Consider the following 15,735-nt stretch of genomic DNA (forward strand, 5'->3'; position numbering starts at 1 on the left):
TACTTTTGGTCACAACGCCTTCTAGATGGATGATGTTCGGATGATCAAACTGTCCCATGATACTTGCTTCACCCAGAAAATCTCTACGCTGCTTTTCAGTATAGCCTACTTTAAGAGTTTTGATAGCCACAGGTAATTCTCTTTTTCCTGGAAGTTTCAAACGTCCACTACAAACTTCACCAAATTCACCTTGTGATAAAGATAGAAAAATACCGTAAAAACTCACTGAGAATTCTTATTCTAATAAAATTCTAAAGTCATGAAGCATTGAGGTTCAAATGGAAGAAAGTAAACTAAAGGTGAGATTGAATATCCCCAGTAGAATTTTGTTTGTTGGTTGGTTTGTTTTGTTTTGTTTTCGAGACAGGGTTTCTCTGTGTAGCTTTTCACCTTTCCTGGATCTCACTCTGTAGCCCAGGCTGGCCTTGAACTTAAAGAGATCTGTTTGCCTCTCCCTCCTGAGTGCTGGGATTAAAAGGCGTGGGCCACCACTGCCCAGCCATCCCCAGTGGAATTAACAAAAGTAAATGTTACATTGGGAAATATCCCCTGCAGGTGATCAAAAAACACTTTAGGGCTTAATAGTTTCATCCATTTAATGTAAACAATCCAAATGGTAACATTAGAAAGAAATTAAAAAAAAAAAAACCTGATCCTAATTCATTTTGCTTTTACTTCTCTCATAGTCTACCCAGTACCTACTATGAAGAGAAAAAGGAAAAGGGAACTAGGCAGAGGTTAACTCAATTATGTAAACACATGGTCAGGTTGAATTGAACAAGCAAATACTTTCCAGTATTCCAGATTCAGTGTACATATACACAACACTAAATGGGCAAAGATTCTTTACCTGGTTTCTCTGCTAATAAGATAGACATTTGCTCACTGATAAGCTACACAGAAGCTTGCATTAAAAGGTGATCAGTCATGAACAACTTTGAGAGAAAGTCAATTACAAGAGCTTAAGAACATTCTGTGTGAGAGCGGGACATTGATGTATTACATTCTTAGTTTAAACAAAGGTGAAAGGTCAGAATGTAGATGTCCTCACACCTGCTCCAATGACTCTCTCAATGGTGATGCACGAAGCTTCGATCTCCTTGGCAAATTCATGGACAGCTTGATTGGGATCTTCATAGGTGTGTGGATCTATGTAGGTTCTTACTCCTGGCAGTTTAACTGTAACAATACATGGACATGAATATAGTTGAGTGGATGTGCTTAGTCATCAACTCTGTTAACACTCGCGAATGACCGAAGTCTCTAACTCCTAAAAGTACTTGAGTTGCAAAAACAGGCTTTCTCCTGATTTATGATAGTTAGGTACACAGCTACTTTACTTTTATAACTTAAAAATATGGATATTTCTCTACACAAGAAATGTATATATACTAGCATGTCTTTGTAATCATCTTTCAAGATACTGTTCAGACAGTGAGACTCAGATGCATATTGAGAACACTTTGATGATTGCAAAGAGCAAGAAAATAATGGCCTTTTTGTTGGTTTGGTCTATAGGGTCACTTTTAGATACTGTAGCAGATTATTAATTCTGATTTTAAAGATCATTTCAAACAATTTCTAGTAGTTCTGGAATAGAAATCAAAAGGAAAACAGAACTACTTTTCACTCGGTGTCTATTACAAGAGATCCATATATCAGTTGAGTCCCAGGTCCCGACAATCACACCAAGACTGCATTTTAAAGACGGATAAGAGACACATAGGACTGGGAAGTGGACTCCATGCTTTTCAGCATGCTAAAAATGGTCTCAGTAGAGGGACTAAGCAAAAGATATCTGTCTTTACTCATTTTTCAAACTGACTCACGTTGTGTGCCACTTATGGAAAAGTGAACACACTAAAATACCAAGATTAAAGCCCACTTAAGATAATTTTTAAGTTTATTATTGAAACTGGATTTCATGCATTTCTTAAAAAGTGGTCCTTTTTAGGTCATTTGAACCAAGGCTGCTGACAGAAAGGCTTTTTACACCAGGAAATTCCCATTGTAGTCCTACAAAAAGAAGCAGCTGAGTAACACTCATTCATTAGGGCTGATGGCGTGAGTTAATGATAGATTTCTGCTCACTCTTCACGGAACTTGGAATTCACCTGGGATTTTGATTTGAACTACAGTAGTATTTTAATGGTGGGCAAGCATTTTTATTTTAATGATTATAATGGAAAAATTTGTTTTTGAACTGAATAAACCTTTCAGGGGGTGCCAAAGCCCAGGAGTTATAAATGCAAGAAATACTTGCTTGTTTTATATATAATAGATTTGGTCAATTATTACAAATTGCCTAACCTGAGCAGCAATCAGAATAATAATAAAGTCCCATTTTTATTTTGCACAATTTGCTTACTGTGCCCATTATGAAAGTGCATCTTTTCCTCTTCTGGATCCTGCTTTGCTTTGCTGTAGCCACACCGCCTAGAACAAAGTGAGCCACAGTTAGCCACCCCTAAAAGTGGTGAATCAATCACATCACCCATGGAGTAGTGAATGCAATTGAATTTTCTCAAACCCAGAGCCAGTTTCCATACCAGTCACAAGAAATGAGAACAACACTAATTTGGAATGGAACTCACTTTTTGAGCTACTATTTTTGATTCTTGGCAAATCATGTTCTCTAGATTCTACTGTCTTAAGCCATCTAAGTCTATATTTAAGGTCATTTCCTCATATATCACACACCGGTTATCTTCTGTTCTTGCCTTCATTTATTTCCAGCTCATTGCCACTGCCTCTTCCAGTTGTAATTGCTCAACATTTTCCTCTGGTTCAGTAGTCTCCTGAACCTCTCTCTCTCTCTCTCTCTCTCTCTCTCTCTCTCTCTCTCTCTCTCTCTCTCTCACACACACATTCCATTCCCACTTCTTTTATCCTTTGTCTAGCTTCTTCAGCAGTTCTTTTCAATCATGTATACTCAGACCATTTTCTAATTCAACAGAAATCTGTCTTGTCTCTTATTTCCAGCCCGCAAAGCTTAGTCTCTTGTTTTTTCTTAACTAGCCAAAAATTTGCAAGGTTTTGAAAACTTCTCTTATTCTGACATCATCTCTAGGTCATAAATGATAACTTGTAATTTGGTGATTACATATTCCTTTTAATTATACTGATTGACTAAAATTCTTAACTGTTTTCTTTTTTTTTTTTTGATGCTTCTTTCTTCTCTCTACGTTTATGAATGAATATGTTCAAAGATCCCAGGCAAAGATCTCTGTTATTCTTCATTCTAGCAATCCATTTACATTCTTTTATTTAATAACTCTGTATTAATTTTTTGGAAAGTTCTTAATTTTCCCATATGCTCATTCTTAAATATTGTTTTTATAGAGATGTTCTTGGGCCATTCATGCTGAAGGGACCTAACACATAAACTTTTACTTTTTCTACCATTTTCATTCCCTTTTCTGTGACTAACTCCATTGTGACCATCTTCCTTAAAAATTCAAGCAATTTTCTTATGTTCTTTACTACGACTCAGTTGTCCAATCCCAAACTTTATACAACATGCATCCTAAGACCTAACTCCTCAGCATCCCTACCAGTTCATCACTAAATCCTTTTTATTTATTATCTGGAAGTCTGTGCTTTCAGAACATCTATCTACTCCATAACTTATTTTCTAAAGCATACTAACTATTCTTTTTTATTTTTATTTTGGTTTTATTGGCAAGATCTTTCTATAAATACCAAGCTGTCTTGGAGCTCACTATGTAGTGTAGGGTGGCATCTAACTCACAGAGATCCTTCTGCCTCTGCATCCAGAGTGCTAGGATTAAAGATGTGTGCCACCCCCTGCCGACCCTCCAAAGCATACTAGATATTTTTATGGCCAAAGCATATTACTTAAGTTATTATTCTATTGAATGATCTTCCTCCTTAAAGCTTTTACTCAAATAATAAATTATTGGACATATCTTGTATCCTTTGCTAAATTTTGTTTTTGTCCTACTAGAGAATATCTAAAATCTCTGTATGCTTTCTTATATTTGAACTTACCTGTTCTTTTTTAAAGTATATTCTCTCTAACAGTGTCCAAATATTGATTTTTCTTAAAAATTTTGTTTTATGTATATCCCCTGAAACCTCAGCTCCAGGAAGCCCTACTCTCTCAGGATGTGATTCTTACACTGTAGTGCAATACACTATTTTACATCATTTGCCAGCTACTTAAATGACAGTAACTAGTATTCATTTACAGAGTTCATCAGTGGCCTAGTGTCTGATTCGGAGTTGGCATCAACATATTTTTACATAGATGAATGAAGAAATGAATGACTGGATGATGGTTTGATTGTGCCTACACAATGACAGGTATTTGGAAGATGACTATGTTGATGAATACCAAGGAACATGATTAACCATATAACACTAAACAGCCAGAAAAAAATGAAAATATTTAAATTATTTTCAGTGAAACTCAAAGGAAGTGATTTTACTATTCATAAGATCCCACAACAAAATTGAATTCATTAAATATAAAAGTTTCATTTATTACTGCATTAAGAAAATTCAACCAGAATGACTAAATATTTCATTACAAATTTGGTTGATGATTATTGTGTATATAGGTGCAGTATCCAATAGATCGTTACCAAGATTCCTCTTTGGTTTTGTATATAAGGATGCATGTATTAAAGTGATTCAGATATTTAAATATAAACAATTCATGTGTTTTAATATAAAAACAATAGAGAGTTTGTTTTGTACTTTCCTAGTGGTTATTCAAACAGATATAACAAAATGATAAGCACAGTATATTTTAATGTCACCTTTTTAAAAAGTACAGCTCTCAGTGTTGTGGTAAGGAACTGGAAATTAGATAGTATAATACACTTAATGTAATTTTTGGAGAACTTAAAGCAATATGATTAAAATATATTATTTTTAGCAAAGAAGAAAACATCCTAGAAATTTTGTGTATTTTGAATCTTATTACTAACACAATGTATTTCCTATTCAAGAGCCCTTAAGATGTGAATCACCTCACCACAGTCAGATAGATAGAAAAGTGTAGAAACAAATACACAAAATTGTACTGAAATAAAAAATATTGTCTACTCCTGATAATCTATTATATCTCACCATATCGTTTCTAGGTATTGTGTATTTGTTTTTATCTAATGTGGGTGACTCAGGAGAGCAGTTACTGCTATTTCTTATCAACAGTGCTCTAAACACAATGACATAAATTTATCCTGAGATTTGTGTTATCTAAGTAATTCTGACAAAGAGTTTGTTGTAGGAATTCTAAGGAAACCTGAAAGGTTTATGCATCCTTACAGTTTACATCAGCAAACAAGCATCCATTTTCACTCTCAAAACTCCCACTTGAAAAGTAAGTGCATTGAAATAAGCTTCCAAAACTGCATACTCAATAACCTTTTCCGTTAAATAAGCATTATAGATATTTAAAATGGAAATAAAACTTTAGATGTCATCTGAAAAATGTTCTGGGAAAACGTTGGTGAGGAACAGTTAACATTTTACTACCTGGAAGTGAGAGTCGGGGGACAGTACGAAGGGGTTGTTTCAGACTACGGGTGTCTCTGGAGCTCTGTAACATATACACTGCATGTAACATGAACACATAAAATTAAGTTCAGGAACCCCTAAAGCATCATGAAAACAAGCTGCAACAAGACACAGTCGGTGAAAGCGCAGCTAGCAGAAGCGGGCACTCTGGTAGTGGTTCAGCCTCATTAACAAAGCTTTGCACAGAAGCATGTTCAGTCAATACCATCTTGTCTACCTGCTCCAAATGCACAATTTTAATCAGTCAAACAGTCGATGAATATGTCACTCTGTACATAAACAGTTCCTCCTATGTTCCAAAAATATTATTATTTTTTCTTAAACAGAGAAGATGGTCTTTATTTTCCTCATATAATTATTGTATTGTGCCTTGAAATGATTGCCCTAGAAGGATACGTAAGGTTTGTTTTTTACAGGAACCATCTGATTGCATATTCTGTTGTTTTCAAGAAAAAATATTTTGTAGTATCTTTCTGTAACTGAGATGAGCTTATATATAGTCACTAATTAGTGTTCACTAAAGCTCCCACAGAGGTGCTTGACATATAAATATAGCCATGACCCTATGTGAATTTAGGAATCAAACCATCGGTTTCCTTATCAATCCTAAGAATTAAGATGATATATCCTTGGTAATAGTAATACAAATTTTGAAAATTTGATTTTAGCCTTTAGATCACTAGTTGAACTTTGGAAAACCCATAATCCATGCACAGGTAAACACTCTCATCTATGTAAGGATGAAGATGTCAATGAATAATTTATTTCTGGGTATAAATTTAAATTTGATAATAAATTTGGGATATAAGTGTAAGGCACTCCAGAGTAGCAAGCAATACACAGAATCAATGAATTATTAATGGCTTTCTTGTGTCTGCTGAGGAAATGTTTGGTGAATGGAATAGCCAAGAAGAAAGTATGAATCCTGGCCGCAAGAACAGCCTTCAGATGATCAGAGTATCCTATTATCTTAATCTATAGTAATATATTATGAACATTTTTTTCTTCAAATTAATAACATTGTATGGAATACCGTGTGAGGAGAGATAGTTTTGAATTCTGATTTCTTTAAAAGATTGAGAATGAGTATATTTCTTTATCATTCTTCTGTTTTGAAGGTTAATTCCAATGTACTTCGATTGAACTTTATGTCAATACTTTTGAAAACCTGACAATTTACAGAAGCATTCATGTCTTGCTCATAGAAACTGCCAAATACAAATACAGTCTTCTACAGTAAGGGGTCACTATGTAACCAATGCTGGCCTGAAATTACCTATGATAACCAAATGGCCCCACACTCACAAAGATCCACCTACCTCTTCCTCCAGGATGCTTAAATTAAAGGTCTGCCCACCATACCTACTTAAAGTATTCTTTCTTAAACCATATCTCTGTGTACCATCACGTTCCCTTTTTTTTCCTGACATAATAATGATCCTAACCTTTGTATAATGTTCAAATTAGAGAATTTTATGGCTGTAATCTTAAAAAGACAAAGGCACAGCTTTTGAGCAAAGTTTTTGACTTTTGCACTTCAAGAGTTTATTCACTTAAGTCAGGTATTTGGGCTCATGCATTTAGTCTCAGCTCATGGGAATATGAAGTAGGAGGAACTCAATGAGTCAAGGTCACCAGGGGTACATAATTCATTCCAGGTTAGTCTACACTGCAGAGTAAGACATTCCAGTGGTAGAGTTGGGAACATACAATGAAGAGTTTTATTCAGTTAAACACAGATGTTTTACTTAAAAGTTGTTTGCTTTATAAGACAAAACAAAACAAAACAAAAGAACATTAGGTTTTCAGGATATCTACTAAACACCGGATGGGTAAATTTTGACTTATGGGATAACATTTTTCAATAAGTGTATGGTAAGAGTATAAGTGAGTACATATAAATGGGTTATTGAATGTTTAGATTGTCTTACTAGCAGAATGTTTTGACTCCCATCCATATTTTTTCACATAAATACAAGGAAGCAGAGATGACAAGATCTCTGTTGATAGGGACATGTAAACTACAAATACAACTCATTGAAACTTCTCATTTGTACTTCTCAGGAGAAATGGTTGTACATGAAAAAATAATCTTTGTAACTAGGGAAATGGCATGATGAATATTTTATCAAAAAAGCCTTTGCAAAACATTGTAGTTTCTGAGAATTTGTGTTTGGTTAACTTAGCCATAATATCCTTTTATGATTGCCAACAATAGAAAACTGAAGAATTTTATAGTTTAAATAATCTAAAGATTAATTATAGTCTATGCTCACTGTTGAATTAAAATTTAATTCACTTAGAATTTTAATATAATATATTTCATAAGGTATGATACATGAGGATTGGTTTCACATTTCCTGCAAGATTTATACAACTATTCCAAGAAACATGTAGTTAATACACGAGAAGGAAGGTTAAAGTTAGGGTAAAAAGTTAAGATGAAGATGCATCAAAGACTTCACAATTCATTTAAATTTAAATGTGTGAGCCCCATTTCCATACACACACATTTCTCTAATCAGCAAAAATCTGTTATTCTTGAATAATTTTAAATTACTACATCGATAATAAATAAAGTAATTTAAAATGCCACCCCTGGCTCAGTGGCTAGTGCACTTGTTGCTCCTCCAGACAAACTGAGTTCTTTTCCCAGAACTCATTGCGTCACATATGACCATACATACATAACACTAGCTGCAGAGGATCCAATGTCCTCCTCTGGCTTTCATGGTCACCTGCACACCCATTCACAAAGCCACATTCAGACACACACAATACAAGTAAAATAAAAATTAAAAAAAAATGGATTTTAAAAAGGCCACCAAGTAATCCTGTATACTGCATTTAAAACTGACTTTTATTGTCAATTTTGACTACAAATAAAAATAATACACAAAGGCAAGGATTGGAACTCTAACCTACAAAAGAAATGTCTGATTTATTTTACAATCTAGCTCCCTATGACACAGGAGTCCCTCTAATTGTAAGAGTAAAGTTCTCCTGTCCATCCTATCTTAAAATATTAAAATTATAAGCTAATTACATATTTAAATTTTCTTTCATTTGTACATGATTAAGGTTATCCACTTGGACATTGATTCTTAAAAAAATTATATATTTTTTTACTTTAGTGGTATCAAAATAGGAATATCACTTCAAATAGAAGAAATAATTCAGTTCCATTTATGATTACACTGTATTTTCATCAATGTCACATGTATCCATGATAGTTATGATGATAGAAGACTGTGGTCACAGTATGGACATTCCATGGATCTGGGAGACAGAGTAGGTGATTTTACTTGGACAGAAGTAGCATTATACTTCCACGCATGATATGGATTTCATTGAATGGAACAACAAAAACAGTGACATGTTAAATGTGACAGATGCTGTACTCCTTGGAATTCCTACTTCAAATCAGAACCACTGGAAAGCCTTGTAGAAGAAGCACAGATCTTGACAGACACACTCTGTTCTGCTTACAGTATTTTATTTAAAACGACCCATTGACAAATTCATTAGGAGGTTCTCTTGGGAATGAGGTCCACGTACTCTTCTCAACTTTATAGAGTGTAACTTGTTCCCTAACTTGCAAGATAAACACAGATGGAGAAAGTAAAGGAATGCTGGAGGTAGTACATAGAGGTGGACATCACACAGGAGTGAAGCAGGAGGGAACACTAACCATATTAGGCTTGGATGGGCAACAGCGCACAGGGAAGAAGCCCTTCCACAGCCACATTCGCAGCAACTGAAAAGCAAACAAGAGAGCCCAAGATAAGGAAGCGATCCCTCTCCCTCAGAGCAGCATAAAGACACTGTGGCTTCCCCTCACGTGTCTGCTTTAATTTTCCAAGATATAAATTCCTACATGTATGCAATCAAATTTTTCTCATAGTGTCGTTTAACTTGACATCTCTCGAATTAAAGAAGACAGTGCTGTTCTAATGTAGCTATTTTTAATTTACTTAAAATTATTATTCAGTAGGAAACATAATGAGTCAATATATTTGAATTCGTTGCATTCAATTAATATAACATGCAAATAAGATAAGAAAATTTAAATATTTTTTATGAATTCCCACAAAGTTGTATTTTGAAGACGTAAGTAGTTATTTAGTGACAGATTTTGTAGGTAGCCTCAAGTTTAGAGTGAGAACAACTAATACTTATGCCAGTGAAATTGCTTATCATAGACTATTGAAAACGTCATGCTAGGTGACTCTAAAATAACTTTTGGAAGACCATCAATTTTAATTTCCATTTTTGGATGCTGAAAATTCACTCCTAACTGTATAATTTCAGATTATAGCTATATAAAAATAAATTATAGATAATACATACATTTCTGGAGATATTGCAACACTCAAAATTACTTTTACTTTTCCAAATGCTGATAGAAAGTGTCCAGAAATATGAAGTAAATTATTTAATAAAATGCATTTTATGGGTAGAAACCATGTAAACTTATGGCAGAATGCAGCAAAGAAGTGACTTCGTGCTTCAATGAACTCTCTTCCATTTACATTTATGAACAACATTTAAAGTCATTTCTGGAGAACAGTAATGGAATTTGGTAATGATATTAGACACCAACCGGTCCAGGCTTACAATTAAAATCTTTCTGTTTTGAACCTTAACTTGAAATGTATCTACTGCGTGTTATATGAAATTTAGAAAGTAAAATAAAGACAATCTCCAATATATTTCCAAATGCCTATGAAGACAGATAAACATGTCTAAAAACAATACCAATGGATTTTTTGGATTTTTCAAACAAGAATATACAAGTCTGTATGTCTTATTTCCTTCTCATTTTTCTTTCTTTTTCTCTCTCATGCATCATGATACATTTATTCCAAGTATTGATAAGTGTCTGAGTATTTGGTTATAATTTGATAAGGAAATTGATACTATAAAATTTCTTTTAAATGCAAATATCCATGACTATATATTTTTATAATTAATTAAAGTTATATTTACATAAAATCATAGTTATATAGAAAAATTAAACTACTTTACTCTTTGGGCAGATTTTAATATATTTGTATTTGTAGCAATGTTCTGAGATAGCTTCACCCCATCTCAATGATGAGTAAACTAAGGTGCTGGGTGTCTATGTTATTCCAAAGCAAATACTAGTTCATGGTGGATCCAAAATTCAAATCATGTCAGTGAATCCACAGTTCCTGTTCTTGGGTAGCATGTCTCATAGTCTTCCAGATAGTGAAATGGTTAGAATGGTTCCTGCCATGTGTCAGCACTCAAATTACAGGTACAAGAACACTCACTGTTCCATGGCCCATGCCATCTTATCAGTCTTGCATCAAGAACTGTTTTACTGAAAACTGTCGCCTTCACTTGGGTGTGGCTCTTTTTTTTTTTTTTTTTTGTTTTGTTTTGTTGTTTTTTCGAGACAGAGTGGCTCTTTTTTTTTTTTTTTTTAATTGATACCACTAATGCACAGTAGGGTGTAATAGAGACTTATACTACAAAGTGAAACATATTGTTTGGTCTTGTAATTTTTTTTTAGAATGTTAGTTTCTTAAGATGGAGACACTTCCTAGATTTTGCTGCTTTTGCAATCAAAATTTAAATGTAGTGAGTAATAATATTTTCTTAAAATTGTTGTTAACAATACAATTACCATATTTACTTATGTCTGCTAGTATAGGATATGTGCATATGCATTAATTGTCCATAAGAAGCACAACTCAACAAATAAAACGAAACAACAATTAAATGAGGCAAAGGTATCCAGTCTATTTTAGTGGACAAATGACAACGTCATTTCACCCTAATGTACAATTATCTCCATGAAAAAGGTTTATAAACACACTTAGAATTGTGCTTAAGAATGCTGCACCAGCCAACTGTGAACGGACATTATCTATCAGAGTTCTAACAACAACAACAACAAAGTCATGATCCTAACAATAACAGAAATGTTTTATTCAGTGCTCTTAGGTATAAAAACTATCAGTACTATATCTTATGAATTAGAATGCATGCCTCTCTTTTCTCCTTTCTTTCTTCTACCCCCATGGAATTCACTATAATTAAAAAAAATAATCTATGAATTGTATTCCTGAGAATGATAATTCCCTTAACCCATCATAAAAATTTCACTTTTTTGATACATTTATTAAAAGACACAGAAAACTCTATACAGTTTTTTTTAAACCATTGCTTTAGATATTTTACCTACTGTCTCACTTGTTTTAAGATGGAGAAATAGATTGACAGATAACTAAGTTATCTTCTCTGTGTCTCGGTTGACAGCTATGAAACAGTGATAATAATTTGTTCTATTTTACAGGGTTTTTTTTTTCAAAATAGAGTGAGAGGATATGTAAATATGACTTTGATACACTGGACTCCATTAGAGCAAAATAGGTATAATTATTTTTAACAACATCATAATCAATGGAAAAGATAGATCCTTTTATCAAAGAGTAATTCATTATTTTCATGATTCATATATTATTGCCATATTAAACAGGCCCCATTATAATATAATTGAATATTTAACTACATGCAGATAGATATAGTGAATGGTCAGTGTAATTTTTATAATTTTCACCAAATACATTTTCTCAGGATATAGTGATGAAAGCCTTTGTAGTACAGTATTAAAGTGTGCTACTTTTGATTATGTTGCATTTGTTTAACTCTGTGAAGCTGTGTTACTGTGCCTGTGTAAAACATCTGACGGTTTAATAAAGAGCTGACCAATAGCAAGGCGGGAGAAAGGAAAGATGAGGCTGGCAGACAGAGAGAATATACAGAGGGAGAAATCTGGGAGGAGATTGAAGATATAGGAGCCAGAGAAGGTGGAGGACTCCACGGGCCAGTCACCCAGCTATACAGCAAGCCTTGGAGTAAGAGTAAGATTTATGAAAGTTAAAGAATGGGGGAATGCCCAGAGGCAAAAGATAGATGGGTTAATTTAGGCTAAGAAAAGCTGGCTAGAAACTAAGCAAAGCTAAGGCTGGGTAATCATAATTAAAAATAAGCCTCCGTGTGTGATTTATTTGGGAGCTGGATGGCAGGTGCCCCCCAAAAGAGCAAAACCCCAACAATAAGACTTCTTGTATGCATGTTATTAAAAAAACCTGAGATTTTGTTTCTCTGCATATTTGAAGTATTTAGATAACTCCATAAACTAGTCTCTTAAAATAAATTCATTGGAGTGTGTCACAAGAAAACAATACCACCAGGTGGTATATAAACATGTTTTCTTATTCAATAAATAGTCCAGAAAACTCAGTTTGAAATTCAGGCCTTTAAGATAATTTAGAAATTGAAAAGCAAATGTGCTCGAAATAGCAGCCAATAAAATTTCTGAGAGCAATGGTTGAGCATAGGGACATCTGCACTCCTGGCAGCTCTTAGCACCTGGAACTCTACAAGTAACTCCTGGCAGCTATAGCAAGATGATAACTAGCTACGTTTCAAATCACTTAGCTATTTCAGACTTTCAATTAAAACATGGTTTTGTTTTAATAAGATATTTTCTGTTTGTCCTTGGGAAGATTTACATTTGATAACACAATTTCCCATACATATATATGTGGTGTGTGTGTGTGTGTGTGTGTGTGTGTGAGAGAGAGAGAGAGAGAGAGAGAGAGAGAGAGAGAGAGAGAGAGAGAGAGAGAGAGATCATGTGCACCTGTGCCAGTGTGAGCAAGATAATCTCGCTCCTGTAGAAGCAAGTGATTAGACCTCAAGGGAAGAGATCCTCAAGATACTACATCAGAAAAACAAGACTAAAAGTTATGAATGCATGACAACTTAAATTCAAAAGTAAGAGATTATAAGAAAAACAATTATAATGCACCAGATAAAAGACAAAGACAGCAAAAGAGCCGAGTTCAAAAAACAATTGCTTGGACAGAAATTGTTTTCATTTTATTAGTAAAATAAAAAGACTAAATCATTTACTCTTTACAAATGAATCCACAGTGAATTAACAGTACTTCGTACTGGAGCAAATAGAGAGAATCTAGTGTATTTATCACATAGATGACACTTTCCTTACTCTCAGTAGAGTACACATCTTTAATTTTCATTGACATGAGATAATAAACTAGGAAGCTACTGTCTCAGGTCAGTCTGGTGACCAAGTGTGTCTGGCAGCCTTGGTGTTTGGATCCTACACATTGGATAAAAACAGTCCTTTCATAGATGTTGGGCTCCAGAAAGTCCACTCATGTACCAGGGATGGGTTCTGATCCTATCCCCAGGGGGCCCTCAAGCAGATCAAGCTACACAGCTGTCTCGCCATGCAGAGGGCCTAATCCAGTCCCATGAAGGCTCCACAGCCATTGATCCAACTTTCATGAGTTCCCACTAATTTGGTTGGTCATCTCTGCAGGTTTCCCCTTCATGATCCTGATGTACTTGCTCATAGAATCCCTCTTTCTCTCTTTGAATGGACTCCTGGAGCCTTGCCTGATGTTTGGTTGTAGATCTCTGCAGACACATGGAGTTGTTTTTTTTTTTTTTTTATTTAAACTGCTTGGCCATTAGCTCAGGCCTGTTATTGTCTAGCTCTTACGCTTATATTTAGCCCATTTCTATTAATCTTTACTTTGCCACGTGGCTTGTGGCTTACCGGTACTTTACATCTTCCTTGTCCTGATGGCGGCTGGCAGTGTCTCTCTCTCCGCCTTCCACTTCCCAGAATTCTTTTCCTTGTCCCGCCTATACTTCCTGCCTAGCCAATGGCCAATCAGTGATTTATTTACTGACCAATCAGCAACACACTTGACATACAGACCATCCCACACCTCGTGCAGCCTTGAGGCAGGGGGAAGGGCTTGGACTTACCTGTATTGGATGTGCCTCCCCATGGGAGGCCTTGCCTTCTTGTAGGGGGAGTGGGGGGGGTTGGGAGGGGGAGGGTGGGAGAGCAGGAGGAGGGAAGAGGGGGATCTTTGATTGGTGTGTAAAGTGGATGAAAAACCTTTCTTACTAAAAAAATTAAAAATAAATAAATAAAAAAAAAAAAAAACAAAAAAAACAGTCCTTTGAGTTCAGAATGTCTGCACCACTGGTGCAAGATACAGCAGGTATCTGAGAATCTTTTTCAAAGACGGGCCTTATAACTTGTTACGACATTAAGAGGTCAGCAATATTAACCACTTTAATCACCCCGTATTGGATGTAAGTCTCCCCACTTCACAACTTGTTTAATTCTTTGTACCACATTCTTGCCCACATGCTGATTTCCTTGACCTACTCTGAAAATTTAAGAAGTTTCATGAAAACTTTTGTACAGAGCTCTCTTTGTGTTCAGCACTGTTTAAAAAGAAATCATAGAGAACACCAAAACAAATTTACACAGCGTAGCCTGTAGTGTAATCCAACAAATTTAGTTTTGTTGTAAAATGTTAAAAGAATGTGACCTAGTTTGTTTCTATTGCTGTGATGAATCATCAATCAAGACTCAGTTATTGAGGAAAGGGTTTCTTTCTGATCAGAGTATCCAGTCCATGATTAAGGGAAGTCATGGAACTAAAGGCAGGAGGAAGTTGGAGGTAGGAACTAAAGTCAAGTGCATAGAGGAACTCTTGCTGGTTTTCACCTCATGGCTTGTTTAGCTTGTTTTCTGGTAGAGCTCAGTAGTAACACTCTAGGCACAGCACCACCTATGGGGGCTGGATCCTCCCACATCCATCAATCATCAGTCAACAACAAGCCAACCTGATAAAGGCAATACCTTAACCTATGTTCCCTCCTCCCAGGTTGTGTAAAGTTGACAAAAACAGCACATGACTCTTTAAGCATACTCAGCATTATATGCTCTATTATATTATTCAGACGTGTGTATAATAGAGATGATATCATGTAAGCTGAGGGAAAATGAATTATACACATTTCAAAATTGTGAAGCCATGAATCTGTCTTAAAGTGAAATTTGCCACATAACTGTCACCCACAATCAGAGGGCCGTATTCAGTCCCATGCATGTTCCTCTGGATCTTCCTCAACTTAGCATGCCAGACTTTGTTGACTCCCCAAGGGAGGCCTTACCCTCTCTGAAGAGTGGACGACGGGGTAGGATGGGGAAAGGTAGGGGTAGCGGGAGAAGGGGAGGGAGGGGGAACTGGGAGTAGTATGTAAAATGAAAAAAAAAAACTTTTTACAATAAATAAATAAATAAAACACTAAAAAAGA

The 15,735-nt window shown here is 35.1% G+C and overlaps 1 protein-coding gene across 9 annotated transcripts in view; it reads right to left on the minus strand.

The window, feature by feature from the left end:
• Epha5 (EPH receptor A5) overlaps window positions 1-15,735 on the minus strand; it is a 331,554-nt gene that overhangs the window by 45,270 nt on the left and 270,549 nt on the right. For 5 of the 9 annotated variants that reach the window (XM_059275137.1, XM_059275135.1, XM_059275133.1 and 2 more), the window contains 3 exons: window positions 2,369-2,436; window positions 1,054-1,179; window positions 4-189 (listed from right to left, as the gene is read on the minus strand). In XM_059275137.1, coding sequence (XP_059131120.1) covers window positions 4-189; window positions 1,054-1,179; window positions 2,369-2,436 — 380 coding nt within the window. Of the gene's footprint in view, window positions 1-3; window positions 190-1,053; window positions 1,180-2,368; window positions 2,437-9,238; window positions 9,305-15,735 lie in introns of all 9 variants that reach the window. The other 4 variants (XM_059275136.1, XM_059275134.1, XM_059275130.1 and 1 more) reach the window with 1 other exon arrangement.

This window comes from Peromyscus eremicus, chromosome 10, assembly GCF_949786415.1.
Source record: "Peromyscus eremicus chromosome 10, PerEre_H2_v1, whole genome shotgun sequence".
NCBI lineage: Eukaryota > Metazoa > Chordata > Mammalia > Rodentia > Cricetidae > Peromyscus > Peromyscus eremicus.